This window comes from Lissotriton vulgaris, chromosome 5 (genome assembly GCF_964263255.1).
Source record: "Lissotriton vulgaris chromosome 5, aLisVul1.2, whole genome shotgun sequence".
In the NCBI taxonomy this organism is placed as follows: Eukaryota; Metazoa; Chordata; class Amphibia; order Caudata; family Salamandridae; genus Lissotriton; species Lissotriton vulgaris.
Genome location: NC_141693.1, coordinates 1793309123 through 1793326791, shown reverse-complemented (window position 1 = coordinate 1793326791; position 17669 = coordinate 1793309123). Strand labels below are relative to the sequence as shown.

At 47.6% G+C, this 17669-nt stretch overlaps 1 protein-coding gene across 2 annotated transcripts in view; it reads right to left on the bottom strand.

Moving 5' to 3' along the window:
* The window catches only part of LOC147717191 (ATP-dependent RNA helicase DHX58-like), a 144066-nt gene that overhangs the window by 117681 nt on the left and 8716 nt on the right, over window positions 1–17669 (bottom strand). The window contains exons 2-3 of one of the 2 annotated variants that reach the window (XM_086924141.1): window positions 17175–17229; window positions 5379–5558 (exon numbers count right to left, since the gene is read on the bottom strand). In XM_086924141.1, the coding sequence (XP_086780267.1) occupies window positions 5379–5546 (168 nt within the window). In that variant the 5' untranslated portion in view covers window positions 5547–5558; window positions 17175–17229. The remainder of the gene's footprint in view (window positions 1–5378; window positions 5559–17174; window positions 17230–17669) is intronic. The other variant, XM_086924142.1, reaches the window with a different exon arrangement.

Below are 17669 nucleotides of genomic sequence, written 5' to 3'. Positions count from 1 at the left end.
TACCATTCTGAATCCATGTGTCGAAAGCTAGGCATTTCCCTTTGTATCGGATCTTACTGTTGGCCCAGAATGACTCTATCTTAGTGCCCTTGATGCTGACCTCCAGTTTCCCATCTACCTTTAGTAGTGCAATTTTTGTATTTTTTAAAATGGATTTGGAGGCGTGGTTGTGCTCATTTGCTGTAGCAGCGTCAGGGGGCTTAGGCTGTGAACGATGGCCCTCTCTACTTGGAGCCACGGCGGTGTTAGCCATTAAGGGGTGATATCCAGTAAGACCCTTGCTTCGCCAAAAAAATTAACTGGAATGTTCTGAAGTCTACCAAGTTTACTCCCCCTTGGTTTTTCCCTAGTCTTAGCTTTTTGATACTGATCTGTGCTTTTTCCCCCGCCAGAGAAATTTTGAGATCAGGATATCTACTTTGCGGTGAAAGTCCGCGGTTAGTGAAAGAGGAAGCATGGTGAGTAGATAGTTAATCATTGGGGTGATCATCATTTTGATAGTCTCCACTCTGCCCCACCACGTTATGAATTTTGGGGAAAAGGATTCCAGGAGTTTCTTGATCTTTTCTAGCAGTAGTTTCTCGTTGTGGCTTATTGTGTTGATTAGTCACTCCCAAAGTGTATCCCTAGATATTTGATATATCCTGTTTGCCAGGCTAGGCCTGACTCCCCTAGAATGTCCTAAGTGCAGTGGATGTTTAATGGTTTGCATTCTGATTTATCCCTGTTAAGTTTATATCCCGAGTGCCCCGAGTATTCTGCTATGGTTTCTATCAGGGCGTCGATTGAAGTCTTCCGCTGTTCCGTTACTATTAGAATGTCATCAGCGTATGCGGTAAGCTTAGTCTCTACGCCGTTAATATTAACCCCTTTTATGTTTGTGTTAAGTTTGATGTCACAAATCAGGGGTTCTAATGCCAGTAAAAATAGTGAGGGGGCTAGTGGACACCCCTGACTTGTACCCAGTTGTTAAACAGAACAAGATGGATAGTCATGTGTGCTTTACGATGAATTAGGACACACACAGCCAATTTGTGCTTGCGTGAACCACACGTTTTGTATTACAAAAAATGTATTCTCATTTTAAATTGAGTTTCATAAATTCATCTATATGTCTTCAAAGGAAATCCTGTCAAAACAGTTGAATCAACAACATACAATTGTGTGCAAAATATATACAAGTGTAAAGAAGTTCACAGTGGATACTCAAAATTCACGACACCAAAATACAACTTATTACATGATGTTACATACAAAACAAATTGCAACATGAAAGACATTTACACAAGGAAAAGTATTACGCAAAGAGAACCAATCCTTGAACTTGAATACCAGTGGACAGGCGGAACTAAGGATACAATGAAGCTGCCTGCCTGTCTCACAAGACCTGTGATAAAGTATTTTTAGGATTGCCAGCAAGGGCCCACCACAGTGGTATTAATTATTCCCTGGCTGCACCCTTCTTTCTTGTCACAGTCTTGTCTTGTCTTGTCCTACATCGTTGTTCACTACTGTGAGTGGCGCTTACATCTTCCATAGGATAACATTGTGTTATCTTATTACATGTAATAAGTGATAACTTTCATTTGAGAGCAAAAGGAATGTTGAGTTTGGTCTCTAAAGAGTGGTAATTTAAAACCCTCTTTAACTGTGAAGTTGGATTTTAAGTCCCAGTTCTAAAAATTCCACTTTTAGAAAGTTGGCACTTTCTTGTCCCAACCACTTGGTGTCTGCGACCAGTATACTGGGTCACATGACTAGGTGTTGCTGGCAGATGGTGTTTGTGTGTTGCTAGCAGACAGTGAAACAAAGGGGGAATAAGTGCTGACAGAATCGGCATCTCGGAATTGATGGGAGGTGATAGCTGTCGCCTACCGCACATGCACATCACAAAGGCTGTGCCTCATCACACTCACAAAGGGTTTACACAATAGTCTCTTGTGCCACCAGACAAGCTGCAGCCAAAGCAGAGAGTCAGGGACCCCTCTGAGAAAAACCTCCAGAACCTTCTCCTACTTCAAAGCTGGACCCAAGTTTGAAAATCAGACCTAACTCTTCAGTACACCTCTGGACCTGTGGAAGACTCAGGAGGACCACTGTGCTCCTCTGCTGCAAGGAAGGATGCTACACTGCCGCCATGCTACAAGAGTGAAAAGGGCTGGACCTGCAGCTTGAACCGTCGACTACCAGAGTTATTCCAAAGGCTAGTTGGCTGGCCTCCTATAGGAGCCTAAAAGGCAGGAAAAGGCTCCAACCAACTTAAACCCAGGACCAGCACTCAGTCTGCTGTGCGTCTTGCACCCCCCTCCCCCTTGAAGTGGGTCACCCCAGTCCTCGACCCTTGGAAGTGGGCCTGAAGGTACTTTGCAAACCCAGCAGTGGTCATTTGGGCAGAACCAATGCAGCTCCTCTCAACTTCGCATTGGAACTGCCGCTATGTGACTCATCTCCGCCACAAGGCCTCTCATCGCAGCCCGCAGCTCCTCAAGACTGCTTCCGCAAGATACATTTCATGCACAGTACCCTGCTTTGCCACCCACAACCCTTCTGAACCGCTGCTGTACAACGCGCCCTCAACGCAGGATCTTGCAACACTCTGCAACAAGGATTTAAGGTACTTTCTTCATGGGACCAAACTTGGTCCCTACATTCGGCCGTCGATCCATCGCAGTCTACTGAACTGTGACTTTGTCCCGGTGGGGCGTCATTTATGCTGCCCCAGTTTAGCTAAGAATAAACAAAGACATATTCTAGACAGACTATCTGACTGCCTTTAATTCTAATGTGCATGCCATCTCTGATCCAGGGTTCCTTGCGTGGGGCCCGACACCACAGGATGACCAGTACCAGTGTCCTTCCTAATCCTGTAGACCCTAGCCTTCCTAATCCTCTAGACACTAGCCTTCCTAATCTCCTAGTCACTAGTCTTCCTAATCCCCTAGACACTTCCCTTCCTAATCCCCTAGACACTAGCTTCCAAATCCTACCTAGAGACTAGCCTTCCTAAACCCCTAGACACCAGCCTTCCTACTCCCCCTAGACACTAGTATACCTAATCCCCTAGACACTAGCCTTCCTAATGCCCTAGCCACTATTCTTCCTAATGCCCTAGACCATAGTTTCCTAATGACCTAGACACTAGCCTTCCTAATCTTCTAGACACTAACCTTCCTAATTCCCTAGACACTAGCCTTCCTAATCCCCTAGACACTAGCATTCCCAATCCCCTAGACACTGGCCTTCCTAATCCGCTAGGCACTAGCCTTCCCAATCCACCTAGACACTAGCATTCCTAATCCACCTAGACACTAGCATTCCTAATCCACCTAGACACTAGCATTCCTAATCCACCTAGACACTAGCCTTCCTAATCCCCTAGACACTGGCCTGCCTAATCCCCTAGGCACTAGCATTCCTAATCCCCTAGACACTAACCTTCCTAATCGCCTAGACACTAGCCTTCTTAACCCCTAGGCACTAGCCTTCCTAATCCACCTAGAGACTAGCATTCCTAATCCACCTCGACACTAACCTTTCTAATCCCCTAGACACTAGCCTTCCTAATCCTCTAGGCACTAGCCTTCCTAATCCTCTAGGCACTAGCATTCCTAAACCACCTAGACACTAACCTTCCTAATCCACTGAGACACTAGCATTCCTAATCCCCTAGACATTAGCCTTCCTAATCCACCTAGACATTAACCTTCCTAATCCCCTAGACACTAGCCTTCCTAATACCCTAGGCACTAGCCTTCCTAATCCACCTAGACACTAGCATTCCTAATCCACCTAGACACCAACCTTCCTAATCGCCTAGACACTAGCCTTCCTAACCCCTAGGCACTAGCCTTCCTAATCCACCTAGACACTGGCATTCCTAATCCACCTAGACACTAACCTTCCTAATCCCCTATGCACTAGCCTTCCTAATCCACCTAGACACTAGAATTCCTAATCCACCTAGAACCTAACCTTCCTAATCCCCTAGGCACTACCCTTCCGAATCCACCTAGCCATTAACCTTCCTAATTCCCTAGACACTAACCTTCCTAATCCACCTAGACACTAACCTTCCTAATCCACCTATACAATAACATTCCTGATCCCCTAGTGCTCAGAATCCGCTGCCTGTTTAAACAGCCGTAGCCAACCCTACAGCATAAGGGGGAAAAGAGGATGGGTAAACTAAAAGGAACGAGAGAGAGAGAGAGAGAGAGATGGAGAGATATTGCTTCTGCTCTAGCACCCAACAGCAAGTGTTTCACCGGTAAAGAAAACAAGGTCTCTCTCAAAACTGAAGTGCATCTCTTTTTCCTCTGCCTATATTGTCCCAGGAAAGCAGAAGTCACAGCAGCAAACGAGAAGTCAGCTAAACTTTGACCTCAGAAAACACACGACGGCAGCATACGGACCACAAAAGATAGCTAGCACCAGGGTCTTCCACCAAATTGGCAGAGTCCTGGGGGGAGGTGGAAGGGTATTGTGGAGTAATTACCAGAAGTATCAACTAACAGCTGAAAGGTGGTTTGGCTGGTTCAACACCCTCTTCACTTTGACGGCCCCATGACATCTCCAGAAGGAACTTCAGATCTGGAGGCTAAACTGTGTGTGCCAGCCGCTAAGGGCCAGGAACTCATATGCATGAACTGAACAGTTTGGTGCAAAAAAGCACATGAGGTTCTAGATTTACCTGCTCTTCTTCCTGAATTTACCTTTGGCAGTAAAATGTATCAAGAATTTAGGGCCTGGTCACAAGTTTGGCAGTCCGTTGGACCGCCGAACCTGTCGTGGAGGTGCAGTGGCGGTCGGAGACCACCGAACCAGTGGCCCGACTGCCGTATTACAAGTACGGCAATAAAACCGTTTTGAGGACAGGGATCCGCGATGCAGGTCAGTGACGCAACGGTGTGAGGCCGTAATATGTTTGGCAGGGCAGTTGCAGCCATACCAAGCATTTTATGTGTTTCCTCACTGCCAGCGGTCTCAAGGCGGTGTTCAAGCCATGAAACTGCTGGCGTTGAGGAAACTAAGGTGTTGCCTCAGGCCATTGGGCTGCCTCAGGCCATTGGGGTGCAGACCAGGCCCTGCAAGAACTTGCTTTGGTGATCCCATTGCTGTGCCTTTTTTTAATGCACCGCAGTGGGAACGCCAAAGGACCGCTTGCCAGACAGCAAGAACTGTCATAATCTGGTGTGTGGCCGGCAGTCGAGTTTGCAGTGCGGAAGCGGGGCTGTGGTGTGCTACCCCTGCTCCCGCACCACCAAACTCATAAGCAGGCCCTCAGTCTATTTAAGTGGTCAATGGCACCAGCCATTCACTGTCCCACAATAGCACCAAAAACACTGCTCCCATGGTCAACAGCACCATAAATACGATACCTTGTTCACCAGCACTGCCACCTTGGCGTTGCGCTTAGTCTGCAGGTGTCGCTTGGTCACATACACTGCTGCTCTGGTCTTCCCGGATCCTGTTGGGAGCCAAATTATGATGTTTTTTCCCTCAAGCGCCGGCTGGATCACCTCCCATTGGTAATCGTACAGATCCATCGTTACCAGAGACTGAAAATGGTTTACAAAAAAAACTGTATCACAGATGCCCTTACTATTGTAATTTGTATGAACAAAAAGAATAATTGGATTCTGTAATCACACCCCTTAAACAGCAGCACAATCCCAAATGATCAACAATTTACATTTCCTGATTTCTGTAGTTATTTTTATATGGGCATCGTTCGGAAGACATTTACCATTTGTTTTTTTGTTCTAGTTCCAATACTTTTTTAACTAAAATAAAGATGACCACTTCTTCTCGATTAATTGATTGGAAATGTGTTAAGCCCTCAAAGGGTGCCCTGGCAGTGAACAAAAAGCTTAGTTAGGCAGAGAAGAGGTGGGTCTTCCGTCTTTTCCTTAAGTTCGCACTAGAGGCTGATCGAATGTCAGCATGGAAGTCGTTTGAGGCTTTGCTGTTGACCATGGACAAGACACAGCCTCACATTTGAGTTTTAACACCTTGGCTGCTAGGGAGATTTTTCTCCTGTGCGGCACTCAATGAGTTCCCATTATACATGACGAGCTCAGCTCGTCATAAGCACAGCTCAACCGTGCCTCATGACGAGCTGAGCTCGTCATGAGCAGGGAAGGGGTTAATAAAATAAGGAACGGGCAAGAGAATGCAGGAAATGGAGATGAGAGATCTAGGAGTGAAATAAATAGCTTGTGAAACAAGACTTGACATATTTGGAGGAGTGTGAGTGTACGTCCTTATCGCAAAAGGCTTAAAGATACTGTAGAATCTGCTGTAGATTTGTCAGATGCCCTAAGACTGGAGAACTCAGTTTGTTGCCGAGATTAAGGCGTGCAGTGGCATTCTCTATATGTTACGGCCTGGACAGTGAATAGTCTGGGAGACCAACAAAAAGTACATTTCAGCAGCACATTGCAGCAGTCGAAGCAAGATGAGATCAGTGCCTGAACCACTGTTTTGTGGCAGTGGGAAGAGTGGGGTCTATTTCATGACTTTAATTATAAATAAACAGGAGAAGGGGAGTTTATTATGTGAAGAGTAGAGAAGAGCTGGGCGTCCTGGTATAAGAACAGTGGAATGTTGAGAGCTCAATTAAAAACAATGGGGTCGCTCCAAGCTTATAATGGCTGGTATAAGCATTCTACTTCAACATTCCAATGTTTGTCTTTCGGTTTCTCCCTTTTTAATTTAGAACATTCTAGTCATATGCCCTTGCCCGGGCATATGACTAGTATTTAGGGCCTTTACCAACGGGCATCGCCTTCGGCAGCAGGCTATAACATCGCAGGATGAGGGCTTCTGAGCAGAGCTTTGAGCCCTGGCACTCATTCGTTTACAAAATAAGCACTGGGTGGGGCCCACTACCAAAGCTTTGAGACCAGGACTGATTAACATCATCAGACTTTTGACTCTGGAGAGAGAAAAGCAGAAAAGGGGGAAGAACGGAATAAGAGAAAGTTGGAATAACATGGATGAAAGGAGAAACCAGAGATGAAGAAAAACCTGCAAGAGTTGGATACCAAAGGCATGAAGTGGAAGCAATGTTGATGCAAGGTTTTGCAGGCCTGACCCTTTTCTCTCCCAGCCTGGTATGCCAAATGTATTTGTGCTATTGTTATAGTTGTGAGAAAATGCCATCTTTCTGATCTTGGTATGCCCCCACTTTTTTCCGAACTGCTGATGTGCTTTGAATGAGTGTTCCCTGGGTTCCTGCCAACCAGGTACCCAGGGCCTGTGATTCTTCCCTAAAACTGTGCTGAAACTAAAAACCCAATTGGCATCTCTGGCCACCTGTCAGCCCCTAGTAAATGGTACCCTAGGTACCCAGGGCATGGTGACCAGAGAAGACCCTTGAGGGCTGCAGCACTTATTGTGCCACCCTGAGGGGTCATGTACCCTGGCACCCACACTCTGCCTTTGCAGGCTGAGTGCCTAAGTACAGAACTATACCTGTGTGCCATGCCCACAGAACCCACTGCCCTAGCTTACTTCAGTCACCCCTTTAGCTGGGTGCCCTATGCCAGAGGTGTGGGCACAGGTGCATGAGCCCTGTGCCCCTACAGTACCCAGGGCCATTCTTAGGCACTGTAAGTGCAGTGATGCCATTAAGAGTATATGGTGCTGGGAGGTTGTCATTAGGAACTCCACAGCACCATAATGCCTACACTGAAGACTGACAAAATTGGTACCAAACTTCTCAGCACATTGAACCCGCACTGATGCCAGTGTGGGATTTAATGTACAATGCACCAGAGGGCATCTTAGAGATACCCTCTGAAAACCTAACCTACAATCTACATCTGGGCTGAGTGGCTGCAGAGGCTGCCACACAGCAGACATGTTCCTGGGTGGAGAGACCCCCACTCTCCAAGGGCCTGCAACAATGCACATCCTGGGCGAGGTGCTACGTCTCCTCCTCCAGGATGGGCAGGGGGAAGCTTCAAAGGCATGCCGCCTCTGTGAGCTTCTCCAGACCATTTGCTGTACCCAGCAACTAGCCCCCACCAGTTCTAACCCCCACTCTGGCGGGAAGACTGTCAGGAAAAACTATGTCAGGAAGGGGGGTGTGCCAGCCTGTGCCAACCTCACCCCTCAGGTGGGGGAGACGAGGCTCCCTGAACCTTCCTTCCTCAGATACCGATATGAAAAGAAGAAAGAAGATCAAGAAGAAGAAGACCCGCCGTGCAGCTGCTAACAACAGGACGACAACAACTGACTTGTCCCCAACCCTACCGGCCTGTCGATCCTGGAACCTGCTCCTGCCTAATCCCAGCGACTCCTGCGGACAGCAACCTTGGGACACCCAGAGGACCTGCCTGCCTTGACCCTCTTAAAGACTGAGACTCCCATCATCAGAGGCTCTGCTGCAACAACCCACCTGGTGCCAACCAAGAAGCTCCGGACAAGTCCACTCTGCACCCGCCGAGCCAGGGCCGGGCCCAATCGAACCAAGACCACAAGGAAGTCCCCCTGGCGACTGGGACCCGAAGTCCAGTGCCCAAAGACCCTCCTCGACGAACCAGCCGATGGTTCGTCGAGGAGGGGCCACCCTAACCGCGACCAGCGGAGGGTAAGCTTTTCCGACACCTAAAGACACCCCTGCAACCGGCGCCCTACAGCCCACTGTGCCTCCCTTTGGGGTACCTACCTGTGCTCCAAGATCCCAACTTACCTCTCGAAATGCTGGTCGCCCCTGGAGAGTCTCCGTCCCCGAGCCTGCAGCCTTTGTTCCTTTTTAGGTTTTGTCTAGCCAATGCGTACGAAGTACGCATGTGCTAGGAAAAACCTAATGAGTATAGTATAGGGATTGGAATCCGCCCCCGTCTTCCATTGGCTAGCTCCATAAATGGAGGCTAGCCATTGGAAGACACGTTTGTCCGTCAATGCAGGACCAGATTCGGGGGCGTTCCCGAGAATTTTTGGCTTTTGGCGACGTCAGCCGAAAGCCTGTTCTCGGGAACGCCCCCGAATCTGGGCCGGCATTGGAAACACCGGAAGAAGATGTCCGGCCCGCCGCCTGGTTGTGGGCGGGGCCGGGAGGACGTGGTTTCCGCTTCCCCCTTCCTTGGGGAAGCCATTTCCTGCCTTGCCGGTCTCCCGTGTTGTGAGGGAGACCGGAGATGCTGCCCGCAGCGAGATCCGGCCCGAAAGAAGCAGCTATGTGTCTCCAGCCAGGGCCGCGCTGGGATTGGCCCAGCCGGCCGAGCCTCCGCCACGTCATCCGGAGGAAGAGTGGACAGCGAGTTCCCCGTCTCTCCTGCGCTCTCAGCGCTTCCGGTCACCTTCCCCGTGCTCCTCGTTATGCCCCCACAACAGTCGGGGATCTCTGGTGACGAGTTCGCCACACGCGGGGTAGGCAGCAGTCACGCGAGGGCCCAGGGGCTGGCAGGAGGACTCCCCGGCAGCAGCGCCTCTTCTCGAGGGGCACAGGCGCGCGTCCAATCCGTGCGCGGCTCTCGGGACGAGCCCCTGATGACGCAGCACGCCTCCCCGGTCCTCGGCCAATAGGAGCGCGGCTCCTTCGTGTAGACCCTGGCGGTGGACTAATGGCAGCGTGTCCTTCTCAGGCGAGCCTCCCTGAGCGAGCCAATCCCAGCGCGGCTCCTCCGATGTTGCTCACGGGTCCCGGGCCGCTGGCGGTGTGTTTTCTTAGCGGTTATGAGTCCGGGGTCGCGGCGGTGATGCGCGGATCTGGGCGGTGTGGCGGGGAGGGGCAGGCGGAGGGCAGGAACTCCGCTCTGAAGGACGTTCCAGCCCCTGTGAAGCCGAGCACACTCACCTCCCCTCTGCACCCACCCGTGCCAGCCCTACCCCGCCCTCCACACCCCTCCTTGCCCACTCACTCCTCAGAGCTCCCAAAAGCAGCGCCAAGGAGACGTCCTCGCCCACACGGCGCCCATCATCCTTAAAGGGTCCCTCCCTGTGCCCCCATCCCATGGCTTCCTGGAGACTTCTTGCAGGAGCAGCGCTCAGCGGGTCCACCCTCCTGTGACCTTTCACCTTGGTCGAGGCCTGAACAGCGTCCCACCCAGGTCGGAGCCATGCCGGCTGGGTTCCGGACCATCGCGGGCAGCGAGGTAAGTGTGTGAATGAGGCACGCTAGCACTTGCTCAATAGACAATCTTCTTCACAACAGACGAAGGGCGAGGGACGGATGAGAAGAGTGTAGTGTAAGAGGAGGAGACCGTGTGGGAAGAGTACTAGGGGAGGGAATTGAAGGACGAGAGTGTGCATGAAGAGCAGTGCTTGAAGAGTGCCAGGGCATTCCCCGGTAAAGCCAACAATGAACACTGAAGCAGACCCTATGGGGCACTCTACTTCCGTCATTTGCCAGCTGAAAAACACGACCTTCTCGTATGTCACAGGCTAGTAATGCAACTCGATGTCACCACAAGTCACCACACATTCATTTCATTATTGGTACTTCAGTGAAGCGCTCCGACACCTTCGGGTAAAGTCAGCGCTATATAAAGTTGCATAAATAAATAGATAAAAACACAGGGACTGAGACAGGCGGCTACGTGTGTTTACCATTGGTGTTCCAGGGCCTAAAGCGTTATTTCATGGCAACTGAATAAATAATGTACTGAAACTTTTAAATGCCTCATGGTGTAATTGCTTCTTGTCCTGCGTGACACCTTCGGGTAAAGTCCGCGCTATATAAAGTTGCATAAATAAATAGATAAAAATACAGGGACTGAGACAGGCGGCTACGTGTGTTTACCATTGGTGTTCCAGGGCCTAAAGCATTATTTCATGGCAACTGAATAACTAATGTACTGAAACTTTTAAATGCCTCATGGTGTAATTGCTTCTGGTCCTGCGTAAAGGTGCTATGTTTGTGGTAAATCCATGAATATTTGGAACTTGCATTTTTTAGGTTTTGCCTGGAGGGGGCTTGCAGTGTGTGGGGGGGCTCTGTGTGGGTGTGTGGGGGGCTCTGTGTGGGTGTGTGGAGGGCTGTGTGAGGGGCTCTGTGTGGGTGTGTGGGGGGGGCTCTGTGTGGGTGTGTGGGGGGCTCTGTGTGGGTGTGTGGAGGGCTCTGTGTGGGGGGGCTCGCAGTGTGTGTGGGGGCTCTGTGTGGGTATGTGTGGGGGCTCTGTGTGGCTGTGTGTGGGGAGCTGTGTGTGGGGGGCTCTGTGTGGGGGGGCCCTGTGTCTGTGGGTGGGAGCTCTGTGTGGAGGGGCTCTGTGTGGGTGTATGTGGGTGGCATTTGCGAGAGATTAAGCTATTGGCATTGTAAATGACAATGCCATTTATTTCGCTGTTGTGCTGTAGCTATCATGGGACAGCGAACGTGATCATTTGTAGCTCGTCCATGTATTTTAGGTAGTGTGAAGTCCTTGCTCCTGTGTTCTACTGGGTGCCACCAACTCGAAGAGTGCCACTGTGTTTTCAAGGTGAAACATTATAATAGAGGCGAAAGTAGAGCTTTACGGCGACAAGTGAAATGCATGTAAAGAATGCCAACATCTATTGCTGACATTTCTGCTTACCGGCATCAGGATATCAATTAGAACTGAAGTTCCATGGGTCTCTTAAACACAAGTGCATTCACATTTTAGCCTCTTGCACTCTTACATGTAGGTACATTTTCAGAACAAAGAAAGGGGCGTGGCAGTTATTTAATGAGGAGAAAAGATAACGGGCCAGAAGGTGTGTGGGGGGGCTCAGTGTGGGTGTATGTGGAGGGCTCTGTGTGGGTGTGTGTGGGGGGCTTTGTGTGGCTGTGTGTGTGGGGGGCTTTGTGTGGCTGTGTGTGTGGGGCTCTGTGTGGCTGTGTGTGTGTGGGGGGGCCGTGTGTGTTGGGGGGGCTCTCTGTGGGTGTTTGTGTGTGTCATTTGCGAGAGATAAAGCTAGTGGCATTGTAAATGACAATGCCATTTATTTATGTTAAAAAAACCATAAATAAAAATAATGTCAAGAGCAATGCCAATAGCTCTAACTTTAACAAAGGCAAAACCATTGCATTGTAAATGCTTGTTGACCTTTCCTATTGGATAACATTGAGCGCCCGACGGCTCAAGAGCACGCTGCCCCCAGCTGCCCGAGTGCCGCTGGCTGTGCCATCTTTGTCCTACCCTACTTCCCCCTTGCCCTGAGCAAGTGACCAGGAGCCCAGCTCCCGTAGCCGCGTGGCCTGCTAGCCAGCAGCCACCAACCGAAGGCCCCCTTTCCCCCATTGGATATCATTGGGCATACCTACCTCTGCACCCGGCCGGCCCTGCTTGCTAGGGTGGAACCGACTGGACTTACCTGACCCTGGTGGACCCATGAGTCTATACCCGGAACCTTAACTTCACCAGCCAAGTACTCACCTGGAAACTGGTAACTCACTTACCTGCCATTGGATAACATTGACCCATTTTAACTCGAACATTTTCTAAGTGCGAAGTTTTGAAAACTGCAAATATTCACATAAAATCAGCCGAATTACGAATTCCGAAGTACTCACCTGCAAGCAGGCGAGAAGCCAGAACTGTACCTTGCAGCCCAGGACTGAACAGCAAAAGTAATCCCGAGCGGGTTTACTAGTAATCTGTATTTTCTTCATAGGAACCCATTGTCTGCTTTTCTATGAAATTTCTTCTAAGTGTCTACTTTTGAAAACTTGAAATATGCTTTAAAAATCCTACGAAATACTGAAACGCAATTACCTACCTGTTTTATGTTCAGACCCCAGTGCTGGCCCTAGAACCCAAGTACTGGATTACAAAAGTAACGCGATCATACTTAACCTACAACCTGAATTTTCTCCCATTGAATAGCATTGCCAGATTGTCATTGAAAAGTTTCTAAGTGTGGACTTTTAAAACAGCTTTATATTCATGAAAATTCACCACAGTAACTAAACCGTTTTTGCTAATCTGGTTTCAGCTTAGACCCCAGGACTGAATCTAGGATCTAGTCCTGGAACTACTAAAGTAATCTGTACTATAATCAACTGTACTTTTAAGGTAACAAACCATTGAGCTCAATGCTTCAGCAACGCTTGTACCTATTGTGTTCACCAACGTTATTGCTTCCTTGCAAAGTAATTACATGAGAGTTCTCATATCTAGCAAAGTATATTTTTATGCCTGTTGGTTCTAAAAAATAAAACAACCATATCTTTGGATATAAAAACCATTGGCCTGGAGTTCAGTCTTTGATTGTATGAAATCCTTTGCTGACTGATTAGATTAAAGTATTTATAGAGCGCATGGCTGCCTCTGCAAAAAGGCGTCCCAGTGCTAAGAGCAGATCAGAGTGGAGAATTTAGGAGGGAACTAAATCTGAGAAAAGAGTCAGGTTTTTACTACCCGTCTGAAGATGTTATGATCGGGTTCAACACGAATGTAAAAAGGGAGGGAGTGCCATAGTTTAGGTGCCAGGCATCTGAAAGACCGACCACCAGATCTGGCCTTGCGTATACGTGGAGTGTGTGCAAGACACTGGTTTGCGGAGCGCAGTGCTCGGACTGGTGCATACAAGGTGCACAGGCCGTTGAGAATATCTGGGGCTATACCTATCAGTATCTTGTGCATGATACTGAGTGTCTTAAAGCTTATCCGCTGCTCAATCGGTAGCCAGTGAAGACGATGGAGAAGGTTGGAGGCGTGACTGAACTTCGGTATAGCAAAGATAGCACGTGTTGCCGTGTTCTGGACTCGTTGCAAGCGCCTCATCACCGATTTGTTAGACTCGAGGAGGAGAGCGTTTCAATAGTCCAGACGGGCCAGGATAGACGCCTGAACAATCAGCTGGCGTGTTTGAGCATCAAAGAGACCCACAACTGGTCTCAGACCACGGAGTTTCCACAAAACATTTTCCGGCCACTGCTTTAGCATGCGTTTCAAAGTTCAGATCTTTATCTAATAGGATGCCCAAGTTTTTTACCATGGTTTTAGGGTCCGGGGTTACCAAGTGTCGGAGGCCACCAGTCATTAGTCCACTGATGGGAATCTTTGCCCACTAAGAGGATTTCTGGCTTGGAAGAGTTCAATTGCAAACAATTATTAGTCATCCATTCTGCGATAGCGGAAATATCCTCTTTAAATTTTCTTTATCTTGGGTGGGGTTGTTGGAGAGAGTGAAAACCAGTTGGGTGTCATCGGCATATGACACCAGGGACATTCCCCTAGCTTTGGCTAATCTGGCCAAAGGGCTCACATAAATATTAAAGAGCGTGGGGCTTAGAGCGGAGCCCTGAAGGACCCCACATCGAAGTGTGTGGGTCTGGGAGGCAAAAGGGGGAGCTGTCACTTGGAACGTTCGTTCCGAAAGGAAAGAGGCAAACCAAGCAAGTGACGAGTTTTCTATTCCAATTTCCACCAAGCGTTGGAGTAATATTTCATGTGACACTGTGTCAAATGCCGCGCTTAGATAAAGCAGCACCAGGACAGATGTGCTGCCTGCATCCAGCGCAGATTTGAGGTGTTCAGCCACCGTTAAAAGGGCCGACTCGGTACTATACAAGGAACGGAAGCCATTCTGTGAGTTGTCAAGGATTTTATCAGTGTCTAAAAATTGAGTAAGTGCAGTGTTCGCATAGGCTTCCAGAATTTTCGACATAAACGGGAGCAATGAAATAGGACGGTAGTTTTCTGCTTTGGAAACGTCAAGTGTGGGTTTTTTAAGCAGGGGTATTACTTTAGCGTGCTTCCATGTTTTTGGCACTGTTGCAGTGGAGAGGGAGTGATTAAGTAATTCTAGGCATGTAGTTAGAAGATCTGATTGGATTTTCCTAAAAACTTCAGGCTTGAGGGGGTCAGCCGGAGAGCCAGATTTGGATTTGATTTTATTAACTAATTTCTCTAACTCATTAAGGGTCATAGGGAGGAAAGATGGTAGAAGAGGAGATTCAGAGTCAGGATTCATGTTCAAATTCCAAGCATTGGGGGCAATGTTATATCACAGTTTTAGGTATATATCTTCAACTTTCTTCACGAAGAAAGTAGCCAAGTTTTCACAGTGTGAGTTAGAGGTGATGTTTTACCAGATTCTGCTGGAGGAGAGGTCAGGTCCTTCATAAGCAAGAATAAGGTTTTGCTCAGATTCGTGCTGGTCGAGATCAAACTGGAGTAGTGAGCTGCTCTTGTTTTACGAACCAGCTTATGGTATGAGTTAATAGCAGTTCTATATAATAATTTCACTTGTGTACCATATGTTTTCCTCCAAGATCCTTCCAGAGTTTTACTTTTTTTTTTTCGTCAGCGTAAGTTCTTTATTGAACCAAGTGTTGGCGCGAGTACTTTTGGCGTAAGTGAGTTTGGTGGGAATGCATATGTCTAGTGCTTGGATAATCCATTTTTGAAAGAGGGCATCAGCCTCGTCCATATTGTTGGATTGTAGCAGAGGTTTTGCTCTTAAGGCTGAACTCAAATCTGCTTCCTTAAGTTTGTGCCATGGTCGTTTAGGTGAGGGCAGCTGGTTGGGCTGAGATTTGACGCCACTTATTTTTAACCGCGTTGAGATAAGGAAGTGGTCGGTCCATATCATAGGGAGGGGAGTTAGCACTTCCAAAATCTCCAGATTTGACAATATTGGATCTAAGAGGTGCCCTGCTCTATGTGTTGCCCCGGGGGTCAGCTGAACCATCTGACACACTGCCAGATCCCCACTGAGTGTGTACAACAAATGCTTTGCACTGCCCTAAGGTACTGCCTTACTGCTCGACCAAGCTACCACTTTTGAGAGTAAGGTCAGTCCTGACTTTAACCTCTGTTATACCTTTGGGGTTTGTGGACTATATACACACTGTACTTCATTATTATCCAGTATATACAGAGCCACTTTCTCACAATAGTGCTATTCATTTTTTGTTTTGAAAACTCTGTGACGCCCCATAGTGGTTGGGACAACTCCGCCTCATAAGTAGTTAGGATGCTGAGTGTCTCTTTTCCTAGTATCCTTTTCAAACAGTCGTATATTTCTGATTCCTTATTTTTCTTAAAGTCAAGAGTCCTTGGGCCAGATGTAGGTAGGCTTTTACCGGTCGGTAACGGCTGAAATCGGCCGTTATCGACCGGTAAAAGCCTTTTCCTATGAAGGAGGCTTTTTTACTGATTCGGTAAATAACGAATCGGTATTTACCGATTAGGTATTTACCGAATCATCATTTACAGATTCGGTATTTACCGAATCGGTAAATGAGATGTAGGAAGCACTGTAAACAGTGCTTCTGGGCTTTAAGAATTCGTTATTTACCACCAACTAATAGTTGGTGGTAAATAAGGAATTCCTATGTAAATGCATAAATGTGCATTTACACCTGTGCCATGTGACAGACATACATGCCCTTAGGGCATGTATGTATGCCACATGTGCACACCAGCACTAATCAGGGGTGCAACTGGGTGTCAAAGTGACACCCTGCCACCCTTGACTTTTTCACAATTTTACCGAATCGGTAATTACCGATTCGTTAATTGACATTCATTCCTATGGGCCTCCAGGCCCATAGGAATGAATGGCAAATACCGATTCGGAAATTACCGATTCGGTCAATACCGAATCTTAACGATTCAGTATTTTTTACTGATTAATTGCCTACATAGGATTTACCGATTCTAAAATACCGAATCGGTAAAATTTGGTATTTTAGAATCGGTAAAACCTATTTACCTACATCTAGCCCATTGTTCTAAGTAAATTCCACAGATTAAAAAAAATAGAGGCCTTTTATCGCATGGGTGAATCACAAACCTAATATTTGCAGATTATCATTCTCAAATATATAGTTCATAAAACATTTTCACATGTTAGCCAACACGTGTTTCACCTTATATATACAGCCTGTGAGGTGGGAGCTTTTTCAATGCAAAAAATAAACACATACCTTGTTAAGTTGTACTTTCTTAACAACAAATTTCACACCTCTTATGGAAATGTGGTGCTCTTAAAAAAGAAAACATAGTGCTCATGGACTGTTGTTTTAAGGGTTGTGCTCGTGCTCAAGAAGACATTAGATTTGGTTACGAAAGCCCTTAATCCCCTAGAGAAGATTTTTGTTTTCTTTAAAAATAAAATTAACGCAAGGAGAGACAGTGTTGATGTCTTTAGACAATCTTTTAAAATCAAGTGGGTTTGGCATCTATTTTTAGAAATTTAGCTTAGTTAACGACCACTGGCACATTAGATTAAATTACAAATTTTAGGTTTGTTACCTGATCACTAGTAAAGATGCAAATATCAACTCCTGTAATGCGTCTTGATTTTAATCTGTAGAGAGAATATGATGGGGTACATATAAGACTTCATGTATAAAATACTTGTATGTTACCTGCTAACGACAACAGATTCAATATAGTTAAGTGTTCTTTTCTAAAAAAATATGTTTTTGCTTATTATGTACCTTACCCTGTTGATGAGGGGACTTGATACTTATCCAAGTGTAAACAGGCAAGGGGCAATATCTAAACATGCGCGGTACCGACACACAAGCATATGCAAGCCTTCCTTAACTCCCGGAAGAGATCACGAGTACTGGTGACAGGGCCGGACTGACCGTACCGGGCATAGGGCATTTTCTCGGGAGCCTGGAAGGGTAGGGAGTGGTTTGCAGCAATGGGGGTGGGTTTTGTTACTGGGGGGCCAGTTTTGCAGCGGTCCTGCAAATATCGGCCCCCAGAAAACAAAAGCAGCACGCAGGTGTTTTCAGC